Below are 27,851 nucleotides of genomic sequence, written 5' to 3'. Positions count from 1 at the left end.
TTATACCAAATATTTCCTCCCCCTCAGACATCTCTGAAATTGTTCTCTAAATGTCACCAGGTAAGTAATTGTCAAAACCTCGCATACTCAGAGCCTATGAAACTTAAGGATATTTGATGAAAATGAATTTTATTGCTGATGGTGGTTCTCCTTCTCCCTTTTGAAACTCCCAAGGAAAGCTGGCTGGATTTTTTTCCAAGATACTGAAAATTCTCCTTCACTCTATGTTCTCTCTTTAGCTGGCTATTTTCATTAAGTTTCTAAAGATAAAAGCAATTTTATCTGAAATACTTTTCAGTGAACTAATTGAAACAAGGAACTAGCAGATATTCTTTGCTTTCCTAAGGTCTGAGAAAATTTGTGGCCTTGGATCATTAGCTGGTACGATCCTCACTCAGATCCCACTCAGCTTTTCTATATGCTCTTACTGGCAAGGGTTTCTTCCTCTTTCTCTATACAAGACAAGGTTGTCTCAGACCTCTTCAGCTTAACTCAAACGCAAATGAAGGGAAATCCAAAATTATTTAGGACCAAATGAAGGGAAATCTGGAATTACTTAGGACCTTCAAGACCAAATCATTCATTACTGAGATGATGAGCAGAACCTCCTCTGTCCTCGTCAGGAAAAAAATGAAAGAATACTCATGGGTGACACCATTTGGTAATATGGCAGCTGGTGGTGTCCTATTTCTTAACCAGAAGAACGGCCTGGAACAACTCTGGCTTGTACTGCCCAACAGGAAGGTTCTGGATGTTCATCCTCTTTTCAGAAATTGCCCTTTGCTGACTGGACCCCATAAATAAGGAATAGTCAGGACTAAGAGAAGACCCAGGAGGTGGTGAATAGGGAAGTCCAAGCTAGAAGCAGAGCTGTGTTGGGTTTGTGTAGATAAACATATCCAATCATGGTAAAGAAACAGAAAAAGTTCCTGCATCCAGTTAAATGTTACAACCAAACAGTGAGAGACAATGTGATAATGGGAAAATCTTTGGGATGGAAATGAGGACAGCTGGGTTCTAATCTTTTGTTCCAACACTACCCATGCAATCCTGAACAATTAACATGAATTTTATGTTTTCGTTTCACTGTTTGTAGAATGTTTGTTCATAGAGAAGGATGAATTAATAAACAAGATAGAAAAGTTCTTTGCAAGTCAACAAGCAATTACAGAATCACAGAATTTCATAGTTGTAAAGGACTTTAGAAACCACCTAGCCTAATCTGTATTGTAACAAAAAACAGAGACTGCTAGATTTAAATCTAGGAAAGGAGATCAGAAGACCACTTAATCCTAACCCTCTATGATATCCCCCAACAAGTAATTGTCTAATCTTTGCTTGGAGATCTCTGGTGAGGAGGAGCCCATTTTACCTTACTGCAAGTCTTTCTCTTTCTTCTACTCTAAATTTGTTCTATTTGAGCAGAATGAGTAGCAGTTACAAAAACAATTCTTCACATGACAGCTTTCATGTTTCACTAAGTGTGATCCTCTCGTAAACTAAACATTCCTAATTCCTATAAGCAGCCCTCACAGGTTATGACCACAAGGTCCTTAACTCACACACATCACTTCGCTATGGATACTCTCTGGCCTAGCAATGTCTTTCCTAGAAAGTCATGCCCATAATTCAACCCAATATTCAAAGATGATCTTATCAGGATAGTGTGTGATTACAGCCTCCCAATGGCCCCAGACGTTGTCCATACCCTCTCCATCTAGCCTCAGATTATTTGGGGGGGGGGAAGAGAAGGGGAATTCCCCCCATAACACATAATTGCCTGTTGAGTGTATAGTCCATTAAAACACCATTATCTAACCATGGCTACTAATTTATCATGGCTCTCCTATGTTTTATCTGTAAACTGGATTTTCTAAACTCAAGTGTAAAATTTTGTATTTATAAAATTCCATCTTTCTATTAAGGGTTGAAAATTCAAACCTGTGAAGGTCCTTTTGGGTCCCAGTTCTGTCATCCCACAAGTTAAGCTATTTTGTATCTTTTGCAACTTTATGTCATCTCTACCTTTTATCCAAGTCATTGCTAAAATTATTAAACAATGCCTGGTCTAAGGACAGGTCCCTGGAGTACTTTATTAGAGGCTTCACCCAAATAAGATGGTCAACTACTAGTTATCTTCTGGGCAGATCCATTCAACCCTTTGGCACTTATTAACTGTATTATTCTACATCTCTCCATCTTATCCACAAGAATAACATTAGAAAACTTAGCAAACGCTATGCTAAATTATAGGTACACAATCTACCAGTCTAGTAACATCCACTTCTGTCGGGAGAAGGAAAATCAGGTTAGTCTGAAGAGGAAGTCTTCTCTGCTCTCTGAAATCTACATTTGTTTTTCTAGATACTCATGAAATCAGTCATTTGGATTTTGTCAGTGATCAAAGTCAAGCTTAGCAGCTTATAGTCTGAAGACTTCTTTTTCTTTTCCCTCCTTTGTTCTTTCTAAGATCCTTGGCTCCAAGAAGGCAATGATGTTGGTCAGCTTTTGGTACCTTGGCAGGCAGTCATCTGTGGGTCACCATGACTTCAATTCACCAAGGCAGCTTGATGCTGTTGCCTTCTCCCTACTGATCCTGGGTTTCGGCTTTCTAGAAGCCATTTGTGTGGAGTCCCTTCTAGAGCAAAGATCCTTCTCCAAAATGGATGGCTTTGTCTTCCTCAGTTTGTTATCAATGCTCCACTGGCCAGAGGCAGAGATCCCAGTCTTTCTTTGATCCTCTCTTCTAATCCTTGATATGGCTAAATGCCTTCCATTGTCATCCTTCTTCCCCAGGAGGAGCTCTCTAAGACCTCTAGTATTCCTAACTCTAATCTTCCAAGCCTGCATCACTTCTGAATGTACCCTCAATCACCTCCCCTTACTTCTACTGTTTGTACCCGTCTTCTTAAATCCAAGTTGGTCTTTGTGAATCTGCAGAACATTTTTACCAGTCCCTTTTTCATTATCAGAATTTTCTTTTTGTATTTTCGATATGGCATTTCTAACATCATCTCATTTTTCTTTTTTTATTTAATTTTTATTTAATAATTACTTTATATTGACACTCGTTTCTGTTCCGATTTTTTTTTTCCTCCCTCCCTCCACCCCCTCCCCTAGATGGCAAGCAGTCCTTTATATGTTGGATATGTTGCAGTATATCCTAGATACAATATATGTTTGCAGAACCAAACAGTTCTCTTGTTGCATAGGGAGAATTGGATTCAGAAGGTATAAATAACCCGGGAAGAAAAACAAAAATGCAGATAGTTCACATTCGTTTCCCAGTGTTCTTTCTTTGGGTGTAGCTGCTTTTGTCCATCATTTATCCATTGAAACTCAGGTCTCTTTGTCAAAGAAATCCACTTCCATCAAAATATGTCCTCATACAATATTGTTGTCAAAGTGTATAATGATCTCCTGGTTCTGCTCATTTCACTTAGCATCAGTTCATGTAAGTCTCGCCAGTCCTCTCTGTATTCATCCTGCTGGTCATTTCTTACAGAACAATAATATTCCATAACATTCATATACCACAATTTACCCAGCCATTCTCCAATGATGGGCATCCATTCATTTTCCAGTTTCTAGCCACTACAAACAGGGCTGCTACAAACATTTTGGCACATACAGGTCCCTTTCCCTTCTTTAGTATTTCTTTGGGGTATAAGCCCAATAGAAACACTGCTGGATCAAAGGGTATGCACAATTTGATAATTTTTTGGGCATAATTCCAGATTGCTCTCCAGAATGGTTGGATTCGTTCACAACTCCACCAACAATGCATTAGTGTCCCAGTTTTCCCGCATCCCCTCCAACATTCATCATTATTTTTTCCTGTCATCTTAGCCAATCTGACAGGTGTGTAGTGGTATCTCAGAGTTGTCTTAATTTGCATTTCTCTGATCAATACATCATCTCATTTTTCCTGAAGAAACTTCCCTTGTAGAATTTTAGATTATGATGGGATCCTTCCATCTTAACCCTTTGAAATCGGTCTTCCCAAAGTCTCCTGCACAGCTCAAATGATGCTGTTTTCTTGTCCATAACTACAAAGTCTAAAGTGGGGCAGCCATTTTCCCTTAAGATAGAAATCATTTCTACTTCAGTAACCAGTTCCTCCTTATTGGAAAAAAGCAGATCCAGAATAAATCTTCTTGGAGCTTCTTTCAGTTCATGAAGAATCCAATTATCATTAAGAAAGTATTGCTTGCTTTGTTGGCACAAGGAGAGCTTATGTCCAGAATGCTGAAGGCCTTAATGAAGTATTATTTGTGCCTCTGTCATCACCAGAAACAGGCTACGGTCATCAGTTCTGACAAGTCCTATGTGTGGATCCCCAGAAAGATAACTGACCTCCTATTTTAATGGTTATTTAAAGCTGTCATCAAGCTAATAGACAATTTCATATTTTCCATTAATTAGCTCTTTCACAAGCACTGTACTCTTCCCTTTGGCTGTTGTCTTGGGGAGCCTCTCAGCAGCGGGTGATCTTTTTCTTCTTCTTGGACAATACTGAAGGCTTGCTCAGCTCAACTTTTTGGTCTCCAGACTTCTGGCTTTCTTGGCCATTCTACAGAGAGACCTCCATGATAGCCTTCTGGGATTCAATGGCTCAGTCCTTTTCTTTTGTATTTCTTCCAAGGATAACTTCTTGTGTTTTTTCTCCCATGAAGACACTTCAAACACTCTGCTCTGGATTCCCTTTTAAATGAATGTAAATTCATATTTTGCATTCAAGAACTTTTTTTCAAGCTTTTCCATTGTTCTGAGCATGGATGCTCCAATTGCCCAAATAGAACTATCCACTGAAGTTGTCGAGTTTGACCTTCATGGCTCATGAATACTAGGGATGTAACAAAGAGTAAGAGAGACAGCTATGAAAAGGATCCTCTCCTTGTTGTCAAGACCACTACTCATCTCTTTTTTCTCTAACTTCCTGGGAAGCCATATTACCTTTCTTCTTTGAGGGTCCTCAGATTCAGAAAAAAGGGATGCAATTGAAGTCTGCAAACTATAATTTATTAAGTTGAACTTTTAATTGCAAGCAAAAAAAAATTAATGAAATCTTTAGTTTCATTATTTGCCTATATTTTTCCCTGTCTCTTTCCCATGCACTCAGAGAGACATTCTTTGCCAAGGTGGAGAAACCCACAGATGTGGAACATTGTAAATGATGCTCATTTTTCTTAATGTATTAGTTCGATTTTGTTGCGTTTTTCTTTGCTCTTTATGCTATTTCATACTCGGCTTTTTTTTTTTTCATTTCATTGAACTCCAAATATTCAATGGTTCATTATCCCTCTTTTCTCTTTGCCATTTTTTCCACCTTCAGCCTTCTGTCATATAGCAAGATCACCATCTGTCTTCCAGATTCTTTTTCTTCATTTTTTTTTACTGAGGCTTTTCTTTATTTTTTCAAAAACATTCTACAAGATTTGGTTGTTCTTTGAGCCCCATTACCTTCTCTTTTAGGAAGCAGCCTGCTCTCTCTGAGCATAGATAATAGCTCCCTGGCCTTCCTAGAAACACAAACATCACACACTCTATGTAAGTCAATGAAATATTCTTATTGGAAATGAGATCCTCTCAATCTTCTCTCTTCCTTTAACTTGGGAAGGTCATCCCAGCCTAAAAGAAGGATACTCTCTCTTTCTCACTTACATATGCCAGAACTAGAACCAGATGCTATCCTTGCACTGGAGAAAAATCTTGAATTCTTAAGCACAGAACTGACAAACACATGAATGTCGATTATCTAAAAGGAGCCATTCATTTTGTGAGTGTCCCTCATCTCCAACCATGTGCTTTTGCAGGAGAGCAGTAGAAAGAGCAACCTGGGATCTCCCACTACCCTTTAGAATCTACTGACCCAACTGTAATGTCTATTAGTAGTATAAACAGTGGGGACAGTGGTGGTTTACAGAAGGTCCTGGCTAGAAAGAAGTCATGATCATGACTGAGATCAACAAGAAACCTCTATACAGGAGAGGTGCTGGCTGTATACTAGTCCTGGTGAAAATGGTTTGGCCAAGCGCAGCTAGGCCGAAACAGGTAACAGGTACAACTCCCTTTTCCCACTGTCTGTCGGTGGGATTCCAGCTACATTTCATACTGTGACTCTGTTCTCTTTATTTTGTGTTTCCTTTTTCTTCTTCTCCTAAGAATCCTTATTATAATAATAATCCTAAACTAGTAACCACCAATTTCAATCCTGCGATAATACTATTAGTAATATCATTCCTGAGCATTCAACAATCCAACCTGATCCCAATCCCTCTACTACATACTATGTCTATGCTAGGAACTGGTGACAAAATAACAACGATAAGCCTCCTTGACTGAGAGCTAAGCCACCCAGCTCTGATTCCAACACAGTCACTCACTGTGTCTATACCTGTGGTCTATACCTGGGAAACATGGACACACGTATTTCCCATCTTCTTGCCTTCAAGTTGAGGAGATGTGGGAGGTAATTCCCTCTACTGAGCATTTATAACTGCTAGAATAAGTCCTCTGAGGTCAGTTCAGATTTCACCTTCTTCCCCAAGCTTTTCCCAACTACTCTGACCCTAATCTTCTCTGAGCCGCTACTGAGCTACTATAATAATCCTGGCAACATCTTAATTCATTTTTCTCTTCACCAGAAGGCAAACTTCTTGAGCAAAAATGACCATCCCCTCACCCCCTCACATTGCTCAGAACACCTCATGGAGTGTAAAAGCAGATCGAGGTCTAAGTATCAAGTTGAGCAAACGGATCCTCTTGCTATTACATTTTTTCCCCAAAAACTAAGGTCCATTTGAGCGGGCTTCACGGGGCCGACACAGCCTATTTCTACACAGACATATGGAAAAGCTGCCCCCCCCCCCCCCCCTATGCCCCGGAGAATAGAGTGCCTTCTCCAGCGGTACAGCAGATGATCCATCAAACACACAGGCAGAGCTATTCCAGAACCATAATAAACAGCATGCTTTACTTGACCAGTTTGCAAATAGCTCAGCTTTGCTGTGTCTATAGATACCTGTTGGCTGGTGCTTCCAGAGCTAAGAGAGGATAAGAGGAGGAAGATATCGATTACGGGTTTCTGTCCCTGTTAAAAAGCTTCTTTTTGCTCTGACGTCAGGCTGGCACGACTGCCCAGAATATCTTGAAAGTGTCTTCATAAATAAAGGCAGTCCAGTGGCAGAGTGGAATGAGGTTGGGCCTGGAGTCTGGAATTCAACTCCAGATTCACATTTGGCCTCAGATACTTATTAGTTATGTCATTCCAGGAAAGTCACTTGACTGTTGTTTGTCTTGCTTATTACTTCATTTATAAAACAGGAAATTATGGCATCTATCTCCCATTATTGTCATGAGAATCAAATGAGATAATATTTGTAAAGCACATAATCTGGCACACAGTGGGTATATTATATATATCATATATATAATACAATAACAGCAACCAAAAATCCTGGGTTTTCAGTAAGGTTTTCATCCCCTAAGCATATCCTGGCACAGATATAAACTTGGGCTGAAGAGGATAAAAGTCACTGCTCACTTAAATGCTATTTCTCTATTTCCCTTCTCATTTCCAACTCTATACACATACACACATTAAATGAGGGAAGCTCATGGGAAGCAGGTGAAGGTGACTTCTCTACAGGATGAAAATCTGAATTAGGAAGGAAAAAAAAAAATCCTTTACAAGCAGTAACAGGAAGAAACAGCATGGATTCATTCTGGAAGGAAGCTCCAGGTGGGGAAGGCCTGGGTCGAGGAGCAGCTTTGATTTTGCAGAGAGAATGGGGGTGGGGTTCAGGATCTAAGGAGACAAAAATCTCAGGGAGTAAAGATCAAATCTCTTCTTGTCCCTTAATGTTCAAATGAGTAAACAGAGTCCTCACTTAGCCGCACACTACTAGACAGACTCCCCTGCTGGCTGGGTCGGCATTAATGAGCTTGTGCCGGGCTTTTTCTTGCATCTGAAATGCAGCAAGCCCAGCAAAGAAACAAAGCAGATGCGTCTCCAGGAAACATCTGCAGGCTCCAAGCCTGTCCAGATGTGAGGACTGCTGTCCTGCCCAGATGACATAAAACAGGGGCCTTCTGAGGAGATGAAGTGCTAATTTAATCAAAATTGACCCTTCCTCCCCGGCAGTAAGACCTCCGCAAGGGAAAGAGACTCCCTTGGGGGGAGGAGCGATGATGAGGGAGTTATCATTGTATTGCTATGGCCCAAAATGGCTAGCCGGCCTTTGGCTGGGAGCCCCCTTGGGTGTGTTTCACTATAATCTGCATCATCCATTGAGGATTTACAGAGAAAATATTTGGAAGACCAGAAAAACCAAACTTTCCCATCTAGGATGGGAATAATGGCTTGAAGGCAGGCCCACTTTACCCAAAGGTGATGGACAAGCCCTCGGGGAAAGAGCATGTGCTCTGATTAGGAACCAACACTCCTGATTCCTCCCCGTGGTACCCACTGGGGCCGATGGTATCTGACCTACTCCATCACGTGCTCCAGGTCCCTAAAGGTCTGCAAACCTTGGATTTTGTGCTGGCAAAGATTCTGATGCAAAAAGTACAATGGAAACTGGATGATGAGAATCAGAAGGAAAAATGTGCACCACAGCCTGTCTGCCCACCACAGGGCCAGTGTCAGGAAGCTCCATGTGCTGGCTGGGGCCTGACAAATGTTTTTTAATTCTCTTCCTCCTCCAAATATGTTAATAACTAAATTGCTGCCAGGAAAAAATAAAAGATCTGCATTTAAAACATCCCCGGCATATTCACAAATGTGCACAAAACCCACAGAGCAAATACTCGCTTGAGGTTGCATTTCCCAGGAACTGCAAAAAGCCACCCCAAATGACCTCAAGAAGCTTTCAATTCTGTCTTCAGGAGGGTCCGACATCAGGGACTGTCACGTGCATTTGCTCCTAATTCACCGCCACCCTCAGATTGGATGGGTCCAAATGACCTGGTATTAAAGTCCAAGCTCAGGGGGAGCAGGCTGGGTCACAATCTCGCTCTATGACCATTTTCTGCCCCAGGACAACAGAGCTCAGAGCTGCCCCATGTGAGGATCAGGATGGAGAGGGAGAACGGGCTCTTCTCCAGGGTACTGGGGCTGCAGAGCAACTTCTCAGAATCACCCCCAAAATCTTATTCCCAACAATATGCTGCAACTGGGGTTTAATGGCCTTTAACCCACTGCGGGCTGGGACAGAGCACATCTCTATGCTTAGCTTGTTGGAACTTGATGCCATTTTAACCAACATTATCATGGTGAATAAATCTGGTGACTATTAGAAGAACTTGGAAATTAGAGGCCAGAGGTCATTCCTGTATCTCTTAGCCCCTAAACTATGGAATAGTTTACATTCAACAGTAGAGTTCAGAAGGCTCTGCTTCCCGTTTGAGAGAACAGAACAGAGACCAACAACGGCCGGTTTCTGCTAGCTCGGCAGGGATGCCCAGCCCCGCCGTGGCCCTACCGCAGGGCTTGGACCATCCTGGCCTCCGTAATCACCGCAACAAAGAAAAGTAGACACCTCGTAAATGTCCCCAACTGCAATGTCCCAAACCAGCATTCCAGAATCCTTTCCCCCTGGGTTCACCAAGGAACAGAAAAAAGTGACCATGGGAGTTTTCTTTTCTTTCAGCATATGGCAAGGAGGACTAGGTTAAGGCTAGAATGACAATGACAAAGCCAAGAAACCAGATGATCTCCTCTGAATGAATGAAAAAGCATGTACTAAGTGCTTGCTATATGCAAAGCACTGAAGATACAAAAAGAAAAGTCTATCCCGCTCTCGAGGAACTGTTATTTGTCAAGATGTGGAAAAGAATATCAGTGTTTCCATGACAGTTCCAAAAAGCAAGCAAAGAAGTCCATTTTTGTCCTTGTTTGAGAGTGACAAGGGGTAGCTACAAGGTGCAGGAGCCCAGAAAGGTTGAATGCAAATCCAGCTTCAGACACCACCTAGTTCTGTGACTCTGGGCAAATCATTGAACCTTCACTTGCCTCAACTGTTCAATGGGGATGATAAAGGCACCTCGCTCCCAGAGCGGCTGTGAATTGAGATATTTGTAAAGCACTGAGCACAGTGCCTGGCACACAGTGGGTACTACATAATTGCCGGCTATGATTACTGTGGTTGCTAACAAAGGCAAAGATAAGTATCTGTGAGGATTTTTAAAGTTGTTTTAAAATTAAATTTTACAAAGTTATGAATGTTAATAAATACCAAATAAAATGGGCATTTCATACAATAGCTAACATTTATGTAGCACTTAAATTTTTTTTCATATCTATAGTATATTAAGATTTGCAAAGCACTTTACAATTACTGTTTCAATGAACTAAAAGAAAGTTGCTGATGAGAACAATCACAATGTGGAAGGAAAGTGCTCTTATTAGCAATCCTATTTTACAGCTGAGCAAACAGGTAGAGAGATATAGGAACTTATCTAGTGCTAGAGCCAAGAAGTCTCAAGGCCGGATTCAAACTTTCCAACCCCAAGTTCTATCCACTTGGCTGCCGCACGAAAAAGGGGATTTTACATGAAACTGCAAATCTCTCTGGGATAGAACTTTTCTTTTTTGATAATGAGCAAATTCAACTCGACTTCCAAAGCCATCCTGCTTGCCTCTAATTCATGCTAGCTTCCTTCTGTTGTCTTCTGTGCCCAGACCCTTTTTTCTTTTTTTTGCTTTCTTCCATCTCAGTTCCTCCTCCTTAAAACAAACACCTCCCAACAAAACCAGTCCCCACGTCGGCCTGTCAGAAGACATGGATTTCATTCTGTCTCCCCCTCTCGGTCCACTTGGCAACAGGAAACAAGCAGCTCCAGGAGTGAAAAGTGATGTGATTGTGATCTCCTCCAAGGCTCCTTCTGTGTGGGAGGGTCTGGGGCTCCACACCATGCCATGAACACTTGGCCAGTGGGGGGGACACAGGAGGGCTGCCACAGAGAAGGACCGGACCAGGAGGGGGGCCTTTGGGCTTGATGAGAGAACCCTTCTGCCATTACAACTGTGCTGACTGATGTGGAACGGGCTCTCTCTCCAGCCCACAAGATCTTCAATAACACCGAACCAAAATTTCCCCCAAAAGTTTTGGGTGAAAAGGCCTTCTGAGTAAGAGCTTAAGAAGCCATGTTCTTCGTAAGCCTGCCAATCAATCTAGGCACCGTATGGGACTCTGGGAAACCTGCTTCCGCCTTTCCACTCGCTTCCAGCCTAATGGGACGGCACAGGCCGGATGCACACCAGATCCAGGGTTCTCTCAGCAGGGACCAGTATCTGAGGGCCTGCAGTTCCTGCAGAAGGCGGAGGCCAGAGATGCTGAGGGCTACAGGTGAGGAGGGAGCAGTGGGAAGGCAGGCTGGGCTCAGTGGGCCAAGAGCTTTCAATGACAATGACCAGGGAGCCCAATAAACAGCTGGAGGACCATGTGACTTTGGACAAAGATTCCCAGCCAGGCACAGGCAGGACTGAAGTCTACGTGATCTTCACAAAGTCTAGTAAATTAAAGTGACCAAAATAAGGAACCTCCCAAGCCAGGTTCTGGCTCCATTTTCAGCTTGTTTGTTAAAAATAAGGTGAGAGTCGCGACAGGAGCTGCTGCTTTGTGCTGCCAACATCGCAGCGTTTGAGGAACGAAGAGCCCAGTGAAGGAGAACACGCAGACAGAGACGGAAGCTCCTTGTTCCCACGCTTCTGGCAAAAGAAGGCTGAATCCCAAGCGCCAGCGAGACTCCTGCAGTCGCTGCCAGAGTCCGGCATTAGTCAGAACGAGAGAGACACTAACTAGAGACTTCTCGGGGAGGTTTCTTACATTTCTCCTTGACGTTCTGGACCCGAGCCATCAGCCAGGAGCTACCCTGAGACACAACTAATAATTCTTAATCATGAATATGCAGGAAGCAGTCCAGAAAAGCTCTGGCCGAGGAAGCAGCCTAAACCTGGTAGAAAAGGAGCCAAATGGAGTTTTCAGATTTTCTTCTCCTTTCCAAGCATGGTGGCATCTTGGAAAACTTGTGGCATTTTCTTGAAGCTCCACATTTTGAGAGCGCGCCCAGACAGAAAGACGAACAATATTTTGCCTCATTATTGTCAACAAAAATGTATTGCGCGCCTACCCGACGCATGTCTCCATGCTAGGCGCTACTATATACATTAAGACAGTGTTTAGACATCGTAGACTTCATGGCTCTAACCGGAGGATCAACCCCCTGCAGCTGAGCCACCCATCTATAAAGTCTTGGTTTGCTTGGTGGTGAGAAAATAATAATACGATTGTCAAGACCAAGCCAGAAGAACCAAGTCTCGTACGTCAATCATTGACACAGCAGGTAATTTAGGGCACAAATGAAGGCAGGCAAAATAAAGGCCAAAAAGAGAGGACCGAGAGAGAAGGCCATGAATCACAGAAGACCATAAAATTAGAATATCACACAGTGAATCTGCTACCTCTGAGGCAAGGCTGTGAGCCAGCCCAGGCCGGAAGGAATTAATGCCCGAGCCAAGGGGTAAAGGGAGAGGAGCGAGGGGGCCGAGAGGGCCAGCTGAAGGCGTATTCCAACAAGCCTGGCGGGACTTGTGTGTAAAATACTTCAATCTCCAGTACTTACTTGTCACATGTCAAACATACAGCGACAGAATCGAGCGATCCCCAGGGGACAGAAGTTACCAAATCTGCCTCTGCGGCCGAAGCTGTTAAGCCATGGGCCGCGGACCAGCCTTCCACTCGACAAACAATTCAGGGTTTCAGGGGAAGAATCCAAGTCACAGAAGCATGTTGTTAACCCTGAGAGGACCTCAGGAGTCATGGAGGCCGGCCTCCCTCATTTGGGACTTGTCTCAGGTCAATCTCATGTCTTGGGCAATCTTGCCACTAAACTACACTGGCCCCCTAGGAAATGAGAGGTTTCTGATATTCCATCACAAACCCAACGTTGGCGGGGAAGGATGTTTCTCTAGAAAAGATTCACTTCAAGGCTCATCAACAATCAGAGGGGAAATTCATCTGAAGTAACAGCAAGAGTAAGAAAGTTGTGTTTGTCACCTACTACCCAGGAGATCTCTGTTCCAGCTCTGCCAGAGGCAGCCTCTCTGCAGCAACACGAGCAAGCAGGGAGTTAGCAGGATTAAGCAGCCTGAGGCTATTCGTTCAAATACATTTTCCCCCCATTATTTGAATGACTAAGTGGAACCCCCATTTTACAGCTTGGTATGGAGATAACATAATGAAACAGATGGCTAACTGGCATGTCACACACCCCCACACCCCAGATGTCTCCCTAAATTTCCATTTCCTCCTCCCTGCTAAACAAACACACAAAAAATAAATAAGTGGCAGGAGGGCGGGGGGAGTAAAGCATCCCTTTGGGGGAGTTAGATTTTTTCCAAGGGCCGGAGGTTGGTACCAACAATAAATCTGTGGCTACAGAATCGGCCTTCCTTCTCGGGGCACAAACTTCTCTAACAACCTGGGGGGCAGAGAAGCAGGGTTACAGGAGAACCCACAACTTGGACATCATGAGAAAACAAAGCCAGCCATCTCTAAGCACAAATGGCAGGCAGAATGTGGTGTTAGACAAGTGCCTTGTGGCCTATGACAGCCCACAAGGGCGGTTCAGGACAGACCCAAGGGAGCAGCCAGAGGTCCTGGGTCAGGCCCAGCTTTGCCACCAGATTCACTGCTGACCCCAGGCTAGACAGGTAACCTGGCTGCAGCCCCTTTCCTTCATCTTCAAAAGAGGAATAATGTCTTCCCCAACTACCTCCTCTGGGTGGCTGTTCAGAATTAAATGGGATGTGTAGTTGGAAGCTCTTGGGAAACTAAAAGATGCTTAAACACAGAAATGTCAGGGCTCGTTTGCTGACCTGATACTATGGGAATCTACCTAGCTTGCTTTGAAGTGACTTGCATATCCCTGTGTTTGCTGCTTGGGATGAGAAACTGAATGCTGGCCAGAGGGACTTTTTCAGGTTCCCTGAAAGAGACTTGGAAACACCTGCCATTTGAGTAGCCCACTTCTGCCTTCCCCTTAGACATGTATGCTTCTTTTTCCCTTAGTTACACTGTGGTTCCCTAGATGTCTTCTGCCCTCCTTTCCTTCTCCTTCCTCATTCTTCCCTTTCCTCATTTCTCTCTCCCCTCCCTTTCCTTGCACCACTATCTTTCTTCATCCCCTCTTCCCTCTCTTACTCTTTTCCTTCCTTTCTTCCTCCATCCCTCCTTATTTTCCTTCTTTCTCTTCTTTCCTTTTTTCCTTCACTCCCCTTACTCCTTTTTTTCTTCCCTCTCTCCCCTCCCTTGCTTTTTCTTCCTTCTTCCTCTCTTCCTTCTCTCCTTCCTTCCTCCATTCTTCCCTTTCTTTACTTCCTTCCTCTCTCCCCTCCCTTGCTTTTTCTTCCTTCTTCCTCTCTTCCTTCTCTCCTTCTTTCCTCCATTCTTCCCTTTCTTGCTTCCTTCCTTTCTCCATTCCCCCTTTCTTGCTTCCTCCCTCCTTCCTTACTCTTTTCCTTCCTTTCTTCTTCTCCTCTTCCTTTCCTCTCTTCCCTTTCTTTACTTCCTTCCTCTCTCCCTCCCCTCCTCCCCTCCTTCCTTTCTTCCTCTCCCTGCTCCATCTCCAAGCTGCTGTCTTCTGGGCACTCTTCCACTGGAGAGGGAAATCTGTGCTTCTCCAATCTTACCATCACAAACCAAATGTTTTAGATTTTCCATTTTCTGTGCTTTGAGAACACACATTTAGAATTTGGCCCATACAGCAAGTGACTAAATTCCACTCTTAGTAAAATCAATAGCTTGTCCTTTTTGTAATTAATGAATGTCTAGTGCAATGAGGGTTTCCAGCGGTGGAACAACAATTTCCTGTAAGCCTGAGGGACTCAGGCTTTCTTAATTAGTGAAACCATGCAGAGTAACCTCGCCTGAGTCTATAAGAGGAAATCTAAGGGGCCTCTGGACAATAATGAATACGAGGAAGACAGGTACAGATTATTGGGGCTATCGAATGCAGCCCAGTGTGCTCACTGCATGCAGGGTAAGTGGCCTGTAAATGCCCCAATGCAGCTGCTCCCCATCAGACCCTCTCAGTACCACTTGGCTGCCTCCAGTCACCACTGTCTATGCAAACTCCGGCTTTTACAGACATCCGCCAGGGACATCTCTGGCAGTTTGGCCAAGGAAGCCCTTCAAGCAGCCTTCTGTGCCCTGGCTCTCAACTGCAATGGCTGGAAGGACACTTGCCATGGCACAGCACTGCCGTCCTGGGTAGCTCTATGGCCGTTCCTACGGAAATATGGTCTGAAAGTGGCAACCTCTCATGGGGAGCAGCCGGAAATCTCAGGGAGTGAGATCATAGCTGAGTCATAAACACCCCTCCTGAGGGGTCTCCTCCTCTCGCTGAATGACAAAGAACGGTCCCCAAAATAAAACAGTCCCCATGTGCCACGGCGAGGGCTTCCACAGCCAACGGCAGCCCATGCAGAGTCACAGTCCGAAGGAAGAGGCTCCAAATGAAAAGCTACCATCTTGGTTCGTACAGATGTAGCATCAACTTTCTGCAAAGCCCAAAGTGCCGAATGAGCAAGGAAAAGCTTCCTTCCCAACTGGCATCCCTCTCTGCAAGCTGCCGAAACTGATTTGGGGATTCAGCTCTGCTAATCCCACTTCAAAGACTCCAAAATAACACTAAGAATTAAATACATTTAGAAGGAAAACACTAATAAAGCTGCTGCTGAAATCCAGTGTACGCCAACAGCACGCCCAGTCTACCCCCCCGGCTGGGCTCTGGTCATCACACTGGGAGCCAGGATTGTTCTAGAAGCTCAAGGCTGCAAGGAGCACCTCGAGGCCCCGAGGACCATCTGACTCAAACTCTTCTGCTGCTACCATCCACTAGAGCTATCCAGATAAAACTGTTCTACGGTCACGTCTCTGCCAGGGATATGACAGTAAGTAAACAGAGGCAATAAGGCGAGGAGGGCACTTGTACTGATTGAAGCCGAGGGTCATGGGAAGGAGGGCATTCCTGGCATGGGAGAAGGGCCAATGAAAGAGCCATCCCAGACAGCCCGGTGCCCCTCTGCAAAGCTCTCCTAGTACCTCTCAGCTCCCGGTGCCCTCCCCGCTCCGAAGGAGGGGCTGTCAGGGGGACAGGCCCCTTGGGCTTTCAGCCTTCAGCGTTTGCCAGAAACCAGCTGCTTTTCCTACCCGGCACAGCAGCTCTAGGAAGCTCTGCCCTTTCTTGGAAGGTTCAGTGAGAAGGGCGAGATGAAAGGACTCCAGCGATGTGAGGGATTATTCTTGCGGCCTTCACTTTTAGGAGGAGAGATGACTTGGAAGAGCCGGCCACAGAGCACAGGACTTACTGACACTTGCAAACACTCCCTTTCCTCAGGATACCCCCATTGCCCGTGATCCTCAAGGGCCTGGCCTTCCTGCCTCCTGCCCAGCAGGCCCCGCCTTTCCCCATAAACTTCACGGAGCCTTATCTAGGACAGCAGAAATTCACCCCAGTTTGGGTGAGGTATTATGGGTAGAGGGAGGACCAATTTATCCGTTTCAGCTTCTTCACCTCCTCTAGTTTATGACTCAGTCAGTGCCCGTGTCCCGTTATCTACCCCCATCTCACCCCACCCCCGCGTTTGATTTTCAAGTGGATGTGGGAATCACGGGCCTTCAGGACTAATCAATCACACAGTGAGCGCGGGGCTGGAAAGCGAGAGCAAGCGGCCAGTCCCCCTCACCACAGGATGGACTTGCACACCAAAAATGAGAAAAGAGAAGCCATCCCATGACAGGCCAACAGGCGCAAGTATTAAGCAGATGAATCCTATCTGGGGGTTGGCAGATGGACGCAGGGCACAGCATAAAGCCTCTATCGGAAGTGGCAAAACCACCCGCAGCAGCTCGCCGAACTTTCTGAGGAACAAAGCCTTGCCCAGACCGCGGCACAACTCTTAAATTAGTCAGCAATGTGACGTCACTCCCAGGGGTCATTTTAGCTAAGCCAAGGAAGGGAATGGATGCAGAGACTATGCTCGGTAGGCGCGCCAAGCCAGTGACCCCGGGTGTCCTAGAGGAAAGAGCACTGGATCTCACCTTCAGCACGTCCTTCCGAGGGATTCATCTCACCTTTATGATCTTCCAGGGGTGGAGGAGGGAGTTCTTGGTGCTTCCTTTGCCCCGTGGGACTGCCAGTCAGGCAGGCACTTGGGAGTGATGGGAACCAACAACTCTACTCCTTCCAGCTGCCCTGGCACGATGCCCCCCAGACCTCGCCCTCTGTCCACAGCCTCTCCTCATGCCCCCGAGGAGTCCTGCCCCTTGCCACCTGCTCTCCTACCTCACTCCTAGGCATTCTGGGCCTTTTCACCCACCCAGCAGCTGAATTCTTTTATGTGCTTGCTGTCTCTCTCCCCCAATTAAGAGTGAACTGATCAAGGCTGATATTTGAGATTCAGTGAAGAAAAAATTAATGCCATGAGAAACTGCTCTTCCTAAGGCAGTGCCAGAATAATTAGTGGTATCCTCTCCCAGGGATCAGAGATCTAAAGCATCTGAATGATCCGCGAGGAACACAGTGCCTGACTGCTCTGACCTCCGACTTAGCCACTAAGTTCCAGTCATTGGTCAATGAGCACGCATTAAGTACCTACTGTGTGCCAGGTAAGGTGCCGGGCGTGGAAGGTACAATGACAAAATGAAAGTTCTTGATCTCAAGGAGTTTTTGGTCTATTGTGGGGAAATAAGTCCATAGATAAATAAAAACAAAATAGGTACAGAAGCAGAGGAAGGAGGCAGCCTTGGAATCAGGAGGAGCTGGGTTCAAATCCACGGACACTTAAGCCTTACTAGCCGTGCGACTTTGGGCAAGTCACTTAACCCCATTAACCCCAATTGCCTCACTTTCTCCCCCCAAAAAGGAAGGGAAAAAAGGGTAAACGAAGGTGGGGGAGGGGGAGAGTGCGTGCTATGGATGGGGAGGAGGGACAGGCAGGCAGTGGGGGGCAGGGCGCCACAGAGAGCGGGCCTCCGGGCTCACTTGGGAGCCATGATCCCGGACAAGTGAAGCGCTGAATCAATACATCAATAACTGAGCTCTGGGTGGCGCAGGGCCGTGATCTTCCCAGCTTCAGGGACAAAAGTCAAGTTCATCTGCACAGGATGAGATTCCTGACTGGCAGGGGAAGGTGCCCGGGCTGTGTCCATCGGCTCTGCCCTCACCCAGAGGGTCCGCCGCGACCCAGCAGGGCCCGGTAATGGTTCCGGGCACCTCGGACACCACCTTCTGCTTAGGCAAACCCAATGCTCTTCCCCACCGCCTTCCGCGCCAACAGCTGACAAAGTCTCCTTTTCTGGTTGGCTGTCAGCTGCGACTGGCCACCACCTGGCTAAGGTTCCCCATCACTGTGTTTGCTGAGCTGTCCTTTCTCCTTGCGGGAGCTCGGGGAAACAGGGCCGGCCCCTCCCTCGCCCTGGCTCACTCTGCCACGTCCGCCCTCTCTCGGGTGATCCCTGACCCCCCCCAGACTGGGGGCAGCGCGGGCTCACTCGGCATCCGCTTTTCCACCTGGTTGGAAGCGGGTGGGCTGCGAAGGGCACGACAAGGACCCCTGCCCTCCCGGAGCTCTCGGGTGGCCTCCCGTCCCCGACCTAACCTGCCAGGCCCACAGCCTCCGGGGACAGGCCGAGGCCGCTGCGCAGGAAGCGAGGTCTCGAGCACAGCAGGCAAGGCTGCCCAGGTGCCCGGAGCCGCAGGGGCCGCCCGGGGCTTCCCACAAGGTCGCCTAAGCAAAGAACCAGCCAGAGCCCCCCAGGCCTCCCACCCGGGCGCCCCGCGTCCAGCAGGGCAGAGGCCTCGCCACAAGCGCCAAAGGGAGAAGGGGGGTCACCCAGGAGCCCCGGCTCTCCAAAGAGCTCCCCCACAGGCCGCTGACTAATTTCTAATTAGTCTGCAAAGTGCTGGGAACGCTGGGGCATCTACCCAGCATTCAATACTCATCAAGAAACAGCCCAAAATGCTGCGCTGCATTCCCTGTCTGTCGCCAGCAAGCCCTGGGGCTGGGGGAGGGGGAGCTAAAAATAGAGTCGGCTGAAGAGCTGACAATAGGGAGTGGGGGAGGGGCGAGCAGGGCTTCTGCACCAGCGTACAGGTGTGCGAGCCCCCAAGTCCAGCAGCCACGGGCTCGGGGAGAAGTAGAGAGACAAGCGAGATCCTCAGACGTGGAAAACCCTATGGAGGTGACCGTGTAGCTGGACGTGTTCTCCCTCCGTGTCCCTCCCCTCTCTCTGTCTCTCTCTCTCTCTCTCTCTCTGTCTCTCTCTGTCTCTCTCTCTCTCTGTCTCTGTCTCTGTTTCTCTCTCTCTCTGTCTCTGTCTCTCTCTCTGTCTCTCTCTCTCTGTTTCTCTCTCTCTGTGTCTCTGTCTCTCTCTCTCTCTCTCTGTCTCTCTCTCTCTCTCTCTCTCTGTCTCTGTTTCTCTCTCTCTCTGTCTCTGTCTGTCTGTTTCTCTGTCTCTCTCTCTCTCTGTCTCTCTCTCTGTCTCTCTCTCTCTGTTTCTCTCTGTGTCTCTGTCTCTCTCTCTCTGTCTCTGTCTCTCTCTGTCTCTCTCTCTGTCTCTGTCTCTGTTTCTCTCTCTCTCTGTCTCTGTATCTCTGTCTCTCTCTCTCTCTCTCTCTCTCTCTCTCTGTCTCTCTCTGTCTCTTTCTCTCTGTCTCTGTCTCTCTCTGTCTCTGTCTCTCTCTGTCTCTCTCTGTTTCTCTCTCTCTCTGTCTCTGTCTCTCTCTCTCTCTGTCTCTGTCTCTCTCTCTCTGTCTCTGTCTCTTTCTCTCTCTCTGTCTCTGTATCTCTCTCTTCTCTCTCTCTCTCTGTCTCTCTGTCTCTCTCTCTCTCTCTCTCTCTCTCTCTGTCTCTGTCTCTCTCTGTCTCTGTCTGTCTCTGTTTCTCTCTCTCTCCTCCAGAGTAACACAAGCTTGTACTGTCTGTTTTCCAAGTGCACGGACTAAGCCTTAATTGGCTTTGAAGATACCAAGCTGTATCCGGCTGCATTCCCGGGACTCCCCCTTCTCTGAAATCGAACGAGCAGCAGACCACCAGGACACCTCTCCAAGCATCCCGGCTCCATGCTGAATTAGCAGGAAGTAACTGCCCGAGCCCACTCTGGCTGGCACAGCCGTGCGATCTGGACAGCGCCAGCCAGTCCCTAAACAATTCAGTCAAACACATGGATGATTTACCCAACTCCAACAAACAACTGTCAGTCAAGTCGGAGTGCTTTAGCCCCTGGGAGAGGGAGCGTTTATGGCGGGAAGAGTCGGGAGCTGCCCGGGTCCGAGCTGCACCAGCTGGGCGCTGGCCGGGGGGCTGTGGGCGAGTCCTCCCGGAGCGCGAGCCGGGGCCTTTACGCTTTCCTTACGGACAGAGCAAATTTATTGATGGCAGGCGGCTCTGCCAGGTCCATAGGACAAACCCCACCAGCTTAACGCTGTCCTTCCCACTGCACACACCCAGTTCCCCAGTGCAGCGCCAGCTCTCGGAGGGCGGAGATGGGCACCCAGCAGGGCCCTGGCGCATGGCAGGGACGTAAACGCTGCTGAATTAAACTGAACGGGAACAAAGGTTGCTACAGACATTAAAATGCTCTGTCAGCTGTATACAAAGCCCCAGACACAGGGGCTTCTGGGTAACGATGATGAGACAGCCACATAGCGCCTACTCTGTGCCAGGCACATGCTAGGGACCGCACAATTGTTGTCTCGCTTGATGCTCCCAACCCTGCCGGGAGTGAGCTGCACAGAAGGCCGTTTAGGTGGAAGTGACGAGCGTGCCCTCTGCCCTCGCACCGCTGACTCATGGGGGCTGGCACCCAGTGCCCGGACTAGTGGACCCCCTTCTTGGGTCCTGAAGGAGCCAGCACAGCGGCTGCCGAGCCGCGGGGCAGGGGAGGGAGAATGCCGCAGGAACGGGCTTTGTTATGAGGAGGAATCAGAGCTGCAGACCGGAGGCCCGGGCGTCCCAGGGCGGCGCGTCAGAGAAGGCCCGGGACCTCGGGCTGTCGGTGTGGCACGAGGGCGCCACGGGAGCCCCCCGGGCATCCCTACTTTTACCTGTTTATCAATGACCTGGACATAGATGGTCTTGTTAATCGTATTATTACCAATGATGGGAGGGAAGATCCTGAGAAGCTAGAAGGGGTCCACAAATTATGGCTGAGGCTCGACCACACTTTTTACATTTTCAAACACAATAAAGTCGTATTTAAAAACCAAAATAGCCATTATCGGACTGCACACAAGTAGGCAGTGAAGCAGACTTGGCCCAAATGCCTGGGCCAGAGCACTGGACTGAACCAAATGAAATTCAGCAGGAATGAATGTAAAATCTTCCATTTCAGTATTAAAAAATACAGTTTCATAAGTAGGAGAGAGAGAGACATGGCTAGATGGCAGTTCGGAGAAAGAGCTGGGAGGGTCAGGAAGTCCACAAAGACTGAAGGATACAGCCAAAAACCTGTCGCCCTCTTGGGCAGAGCTTCCAGGAAAAGGAAGCTCGCAAGCTCTGCCTCTGTCGGGCTCCTGGCAGGAGCGCCAGGATGCGTTCTGGGGAGCTGGAAAATACCCAGAGAGGGCCACCAGGTTGCTGAAGGATCTTGCACTTATGTCATTTGAGGATGGACTAAACTGGCCATGTCTGGTTTAGGAGAGACAGAAAAGGGGACGTTAAGCTTGGTTTATGTATTTATGTCTGAGGCAGTACAAGGGTTCCCTTTGGTTCCAGAGGTAGGAGTCATAGGTGAAGGGCAAAGGAGCCAGTTCTAACTGGACATCAGTGTAAGATGTTCCCGATAATGAGCTGCTCACAAAGAACCTGGACTCCTTCTTGCCTCCAGGTCCGAGAGCAAAGGCTGAATGACCACTTGGGTAGTGGGAGGTGGGGGCTCCTTTCATGCATGGCTCAGACAAGGTGTCAGTCAAGGTCTCCCCTCCCAACTGTCAAGTTCTGTGACTCAGGGAAACAGAGGCTGTCCATTCAGTCCATCACTGACAGCCCACAGTTAGCAAGCAAGTACAAAGACCAGGGCTCACCCCCAGGAGAGGAACCCAGCAGGGGTGTAGACTACATATCACTACCATGCACAGTCAAGTGCGTTCAAACTGGATCAAACAGAATTTTTAGCCAAGTCCAAGGAGGAAAGGGTCATTACTAACTTGGGGTGGGAGGAAAAATCAGAGAGGGCTTCCTGGAAAAAGTGACACATATCGGGTTATGGAAGTGAAGTGCAGCAATTGCTTAAAGGCAAGAATCAAAATCCAAAAAAAGATCAACATAGCAGAATAATTGACTGAATCTAAGTCTGTACTTGTAAAATCTAAAAGCAACTGTGCAATTACAATTTAGGAAGTGAGAGAAGAATTCATTTTGGACTCCTATTCCAATCAGTATTATTAATTTGATAGAATCCTATCCACGTTCTGTGAGCTGCAGATTCTAAGTTCGCCTGCTTAACTCTAGGAAGTTAATAAAGGCCCTCCACCCTCGTTTTGCCTCATGATGGTGACCAAACTCAGCGTGGCAGAGATCACAGCTACATACAAGATATTTTCGTGCCTCAGGACTAATCACTTGTCCAATAAGATCAGCTGATCATCTTATGACCACTTAGGTCAGTACGACTGACAGTTTCAGCCAATTTCTGACCCTGCTGGTATTCATTTTAGCTTATGTGTTATATGCTAACCAATGAAATTGTTGTTCTATATTTAGCATACCTGTAATCCTATAAAAGTATAGTCCTAATGGGAGATGTCATCTCAGATCATGAGGATGGTGTGTTCCCTTCCTTAGGGAGGACTATGCACCCTTTAACGAGTTCTGTGTCCGTTTTTTTTAATGTAAATGGGATAATTTTAATCCCCACAGAAGACATGGCTGGCCAATGGTCCCAAGAGATCCAAGTCAACAATGTAGTGCAATAGGTTAACATATAAAAAGTTAACATCATCAAGTCTAACCTCTGTCTGGGTCTGTTAGTTTTCTCCTAGGCTGGTCCTACCAGCCCCTTCCTAGCACTTGCCTCCCTGCTCTTGGCCCATTCTCCGCTCCAGGGACACTGACCTTGCCATCCTTCTGCCTCTCTTCTCCAGGTCCTTTTGCTAGCTGGTCCCTTGGTCTGCAATTCTCCCTCCTCCCCCTGCATCTTTCAGAGACCTTGGCTTTCTTGGAAGTCAGCTTCTTAAACTTTGAGTTTGCAACCCTCACGAGATCTCATAATTGAATGTGAGGGTCACAAAATTCTGATTTACTATCAGTAAATGTCAGAGTTGTACACCTGTTTTATATGCCAAACACTTGGAGTCACATAAAAATTTCTCAGGTGAAAAGGGATAACGAGTACAGAAATTTTAAGAAGCCCTGGCTTAACATTAATGCATTGTTGGTGGAGTTGGGAACTGATTCAGCCATTCTGTAGAACACGTTGGAACTATGCTCAAAGGAGTAAAAATTATACCTACCTTTTGACCTAACAATAACGCTTAAGTAAGAGACTTAAGGGGGAAAAAATGGATCCATATATATATATAAATATTTTTAGCATCTCTTTTCTCAGGGCAAAGAAATAGAAATTGAGGGAATGCCCATCAATTGGGGAATGGCTGAATAAACTGTACAATGTGATTATTATGTAATGCTACTGTTCTATAAAATGATGAGGATGCTCAGAAAAATATGGAAAGTCCTCCATTGAGTTCATACAAAGTGAAAGATATTGTATATAAAGTAATAGGAATAATGAGCTATAAATGACTGCTATTCTCAGGAATACAATGATCTAAGACTACTCTGAAGGACTTATGAAAAATGCTCTCCATTTAGAGAAAAACTGATTGAGTCTTAATATATAGTGAAGTATCCTTTTTTTAACTTTTATTTTTCTTGAAGGTTTTTTGGGGGGTGGAGGGGGAAGATCTATGTTTTTTCACAATGACTTTTATGGAAATGTTTTGCAGAATTTCACACGTGCTTTTCAATATGGGGGGAGAGGGAGGGAGAAAGGGAGACAATCTGGAACTCAAAGTTTTAAAAACAAATGTAAAAAATTGTTTTACATGAAACTTGAGGAAAAACAAAATATGAATTTTTTTTTTTAAAAGCCCTGGTTTAGAAACTCAGCTCCAAATCCATCTTCGGCAGGAGGCCTTCCTCCAAGATTACCCATAGATTTACTCAGCCTCTCACTTTTCTCACACAGCTGCGTGCATTGCTCTCTCTCTCTCTCAGACTAGGGGTTGCATGAGGCTTTCTTTGTATTCCAGCACTTAGCCCAGTGCCCAGCAACACAGCAAGCCCTGGACAAGCCCTTACAGACTTGGCTGGAGGGCTGGTGATGACATTCAAGGCAAGGGAGGTGACTCAGACCATCTTTGGGAGGGTCACCCTCAGCCACTTCTTGGGCACACCTTCATCAAGTACACTAAGGAAAGCTGGAGCACCACCAGGGATGGCACAGAGATGGGAGAATTCATGCTCCCTGGGAATCATTGCAAGAAACTGGGCTGGGCAACTGAAGAAGACTGCCCTCAATATCTGAAAGACTCTGTGGCTCTGGCACACCGGAATCAAAACACAAAAGAAGGCTTTAGGTTTGCCATAAAGAGAAAGGTCCTGAATCCAAGAAGGGTCCAGAAGTAGAATGGACACAAAATTCCTCTACACTAGTTTAGAAAAGGGGATTTTGCTGAGGTTGGGTTGGATTAGGTCAGCAGGGTGCCAAGTCTGAAAGAGCTGATTTTTAGGGTAAGTATCCACACCTTGAAAATTAGCATATTGATCCAACCATTCTGGAGAGCAATTTAGAACCAAAGAGCTATCAAACCGTGCATCCCCTTTGATCCAGCATATCTCTACTGGATCTGTATCTCAAAGAGATTAAAAAAGGGGAAATGTGCAAAAATGTTTGTGGCAGCCTTTTTTGTAGTGGCAAGGAACTAGAAACTGAGTGGCTGCCCACCAGCTGGGGAATGGCTGAATAAATTATGGTATATGAATGTTATGGAATATTATTGTTCTATAAGAAACAACTAGCAGGTTAATTTCTTAAAAGTCTGAAGAGACGTACATGAACTGGTGCTGAGTGAAGTGAGCAGAACCGGGAGAACACTGCACAGAACACAGTACACAGCAAGATTATATGATGATCACCTATGATGGACTCGGCTCTTCTGAGCACTGGGGTGATTCAAGATAATTTCAATAGATCTGGGATGAAAAATGCCATCTGCATCCAGAGAGAGAACTATCGAGACTAAATATGGATCAAAGCATAGTATTTTCACTTTTTTTTTTGTTTTTTTCTTTCTCATAATTTTTTCCCTTTTGCTTTGCACACTGACAAATTTGGAAATATGTTGAAAAGAACTACACATATTTAACCTATATCAATAGATAAGTTTTGAAGGGGGAGAGAAGGGAAAGAAGGAAAAAAACTTGCAACACCAATCTTACAGAATATGGAAAACTTTTTATATGTATTTAGAAAATTAAAATACTATTGAAAATTTAAAAAAAAGAATTTTGGATTCATGGTAAAAAAAAGAAAATTGGTAAATGCTAAAATCAAGAGTTTGATTTCTTGTTTTGTTGATTGCCTGTACTATACTAAAAGCAATGGAGAAAATGTTAAAGATATAGATTAAATTTAAAAGCGTGTTCAGCAATATCATTCCATAGTCCCTACTTGAAAACACACAAAGAGCCACTTGTTAAACATTGAACAGAATATTTCTGGGCTAACTGGTCTTTGAGGTCCTTTCCAAATCAGACATTACATATGACTATGTCAACTGAGATTCCCACATAGAATCAAGCTAAGCAATGAGGTATCTTTCTCAGCAGCCATTCATGAAACATTTCTCTACTGAGATGGAGACTAAGGGGCAACATGCTTCCTGCCCTCTAGAGTCTAGAAGGGAATAACAAGATGATTGTAGCAACAGGAAGAAGAAAACCATGGAATTTGAAATGAGAGGAAATCTGTTTACTGTTGTGTACGTGGTTTGGTGATGGGGTTTTGTTCAAATAAGCTCATCGCTGATTCTTAAATGTGTGACATCTGACAGAAACCAGTGATGAGCATGGCATGGACTAGACATGAGGGAGCAGATGGGCCTGGGGGGAGAAGGAAGAGTCTATGGAGAAGTTTCTCAGAGATAGTAGAATGCCCAAGTGATTCTGCTTGAACTCTTCCACAAAGTGCCAGTCACGTGGCAGACCCAATACATTTGGATTCAAGAACTGGCTCTGGTCCAGAGAGATGCTTTGGACGCTTACCATCCTCCCCTTTAATCCAAACTTCCTCTCCTACACAAATCCTCCTCTTATCAACTGTTAACAACCAAAGCACCCCGATTTATTCCAAGGGTACTGATTTTCTTATTGGTCCATGAAAGAGACTAATGGGATAAAAACAGAAGTTCTAAGAGAGGGACCTGATCTTTATTTAGCTGGTGGGACACTACCTTCCCCTTTCTCTGTTCTGAGAGTACTTCATAATAGAGGCTGAGGGGCTCCTGAACCTGTGAAGTCTCCACCTTTAAGTACAAGCACAAGAGAGAAATCTCCCAAGAATGAGAAATGTTCCATCTGATGGCCTCCCAACACTCCTAGGGTGAGAGACTGGCATCACAGATGCCAGCAAGAGTAACTCAATTTATAATGCAAGTTGGAGAGCACCACACTGTCAGCCTGAGCAGGCAGGAAACCGGCCCCGGTGACCAAGACATTAAGCTTTAATTGAACATCAAAGCTGGACAAGGTCTTGGAGATCATCAACATTCAATATCTCCTGGAGGGATCACCACTGACTGAGATCACTTAGGGATGAGCTGGCAAAGCTGAGACGCAATTTGTCCATCTTAGCAAAGGAAGCTCTCCGTGGCCTTTCGGACACCTCCCCACAAGGTCAACCAGCACTTTCAGAAAGTGACTCAAAAGCATTTTATAAAATACAAAGAATCCCAAGCTTCACAAACATGATCTCTGGAAGCTTGTGTGTAAGTACACATACACACACACACACACACGTGTGTTAGCACGTGCTAACTGAATTTTTTGCTTCGCCTGTGGCCGCTGCGAACGTGATCTCTTGATTTGCTCTTAGCCGACGGAGCTGCCTCGACATGCTCAGCAGAGAGCAGCCCTTAGTCTGGTTTTGGGCTACACACTGCAATTTCGCAAGGACCTGCTGACAGAAAACCCCTGCTGGAATAGATGGGCATCTAGCCTGCAGCCTAGAACCTCAGAGGATGGCACAAGGGCCGAGGGCTGTGCCAGGAGGCAGACTCGCACTCAGGTCCTCCTGACCCTGAAGCTGGCTCTCTCTGTGGGGCTCTGTCTCGGAGAGCTGGGCAGGGAGGGTGCCTTACACCACTGACACAACCATGGCCACATATGGCCAACACACATCACCGCTGGACGCCCTGAGCCCGGGAACGCCCCGCTATGTGACCAGGGGAGGAGGCAAGCCAAGAAAAGCACATGGAAGTCGGCTTCTGCCCAGAACCCCCTCATTCCCCCGCCCCCCGAGCCCAGAGCCCAGCCTACTCACCAGGAGCTGAGGGACGGGCAGCGTCTTGCCCTCTTTGCTCAGGGACACGTAGGTGACGAAGGCACTGGCAGCGCGGTATCTCTCTTGGGAATGCAAAGCGACAGGATCGGCATCCACCAAGACCTCGATCTCCATGGACTTATTGCTCGTGAAGGTCATGCGCCCGGAGATGGTGATGACACAACCTGAAAGGCACCAACATGTTCGTGAGCCCTCGGGGCACGGCCCGGAGCCAGGGGG

At 46.3% G+C, this 27,851-nt stretch overlaps 1 protein-coding gene across 3 annotated transcripts in view; it reads right to left on the bottom strand.

Moving 5' to 3' along the window:
* ACOT7 (acyl-CoA thioesterase 7) overlaps window positions 1–27,851 on the bottom strand; it is a 149,625-nt gene that overhangs the window by 3,227 nt on the left and 118,547 nt on the right. For all 3 annotated transcript variants that reach the window (XM_051988693.1, XM_051988694.1, XM_051988695.1), the window contains one exon: window positions 27,612–27,796. In XM_051988693.1, coding sequence (XP_051844653.1) covers window positions 27,612–27,796 — 185 coding nt within the window. The remainder of the gene's footprint in view (window positions 1–27,611; window positions 27,797–27,851) is intronic.

The sequence above is a fragment of the Antechinus flavipes genome, chromosome 3 (genome assembly GCF_016432865.1).
Source record: "Antechinus flavipes isolate AdamAnt ecotype Samford, QLD, Australia chromosome 3, AdamAnt_v2, whole genome shotgun sequence".
NCBI classification, from domain to species: Eukaryota; Metazoa; Chordata; class Mammalia; order Dasyuromorphia; family Dasyuridae; genus Antechinus; species Antechinus flavipes.
This window is presented reverse-complemented; position numbering and strand designations above follow the sequence as displayed.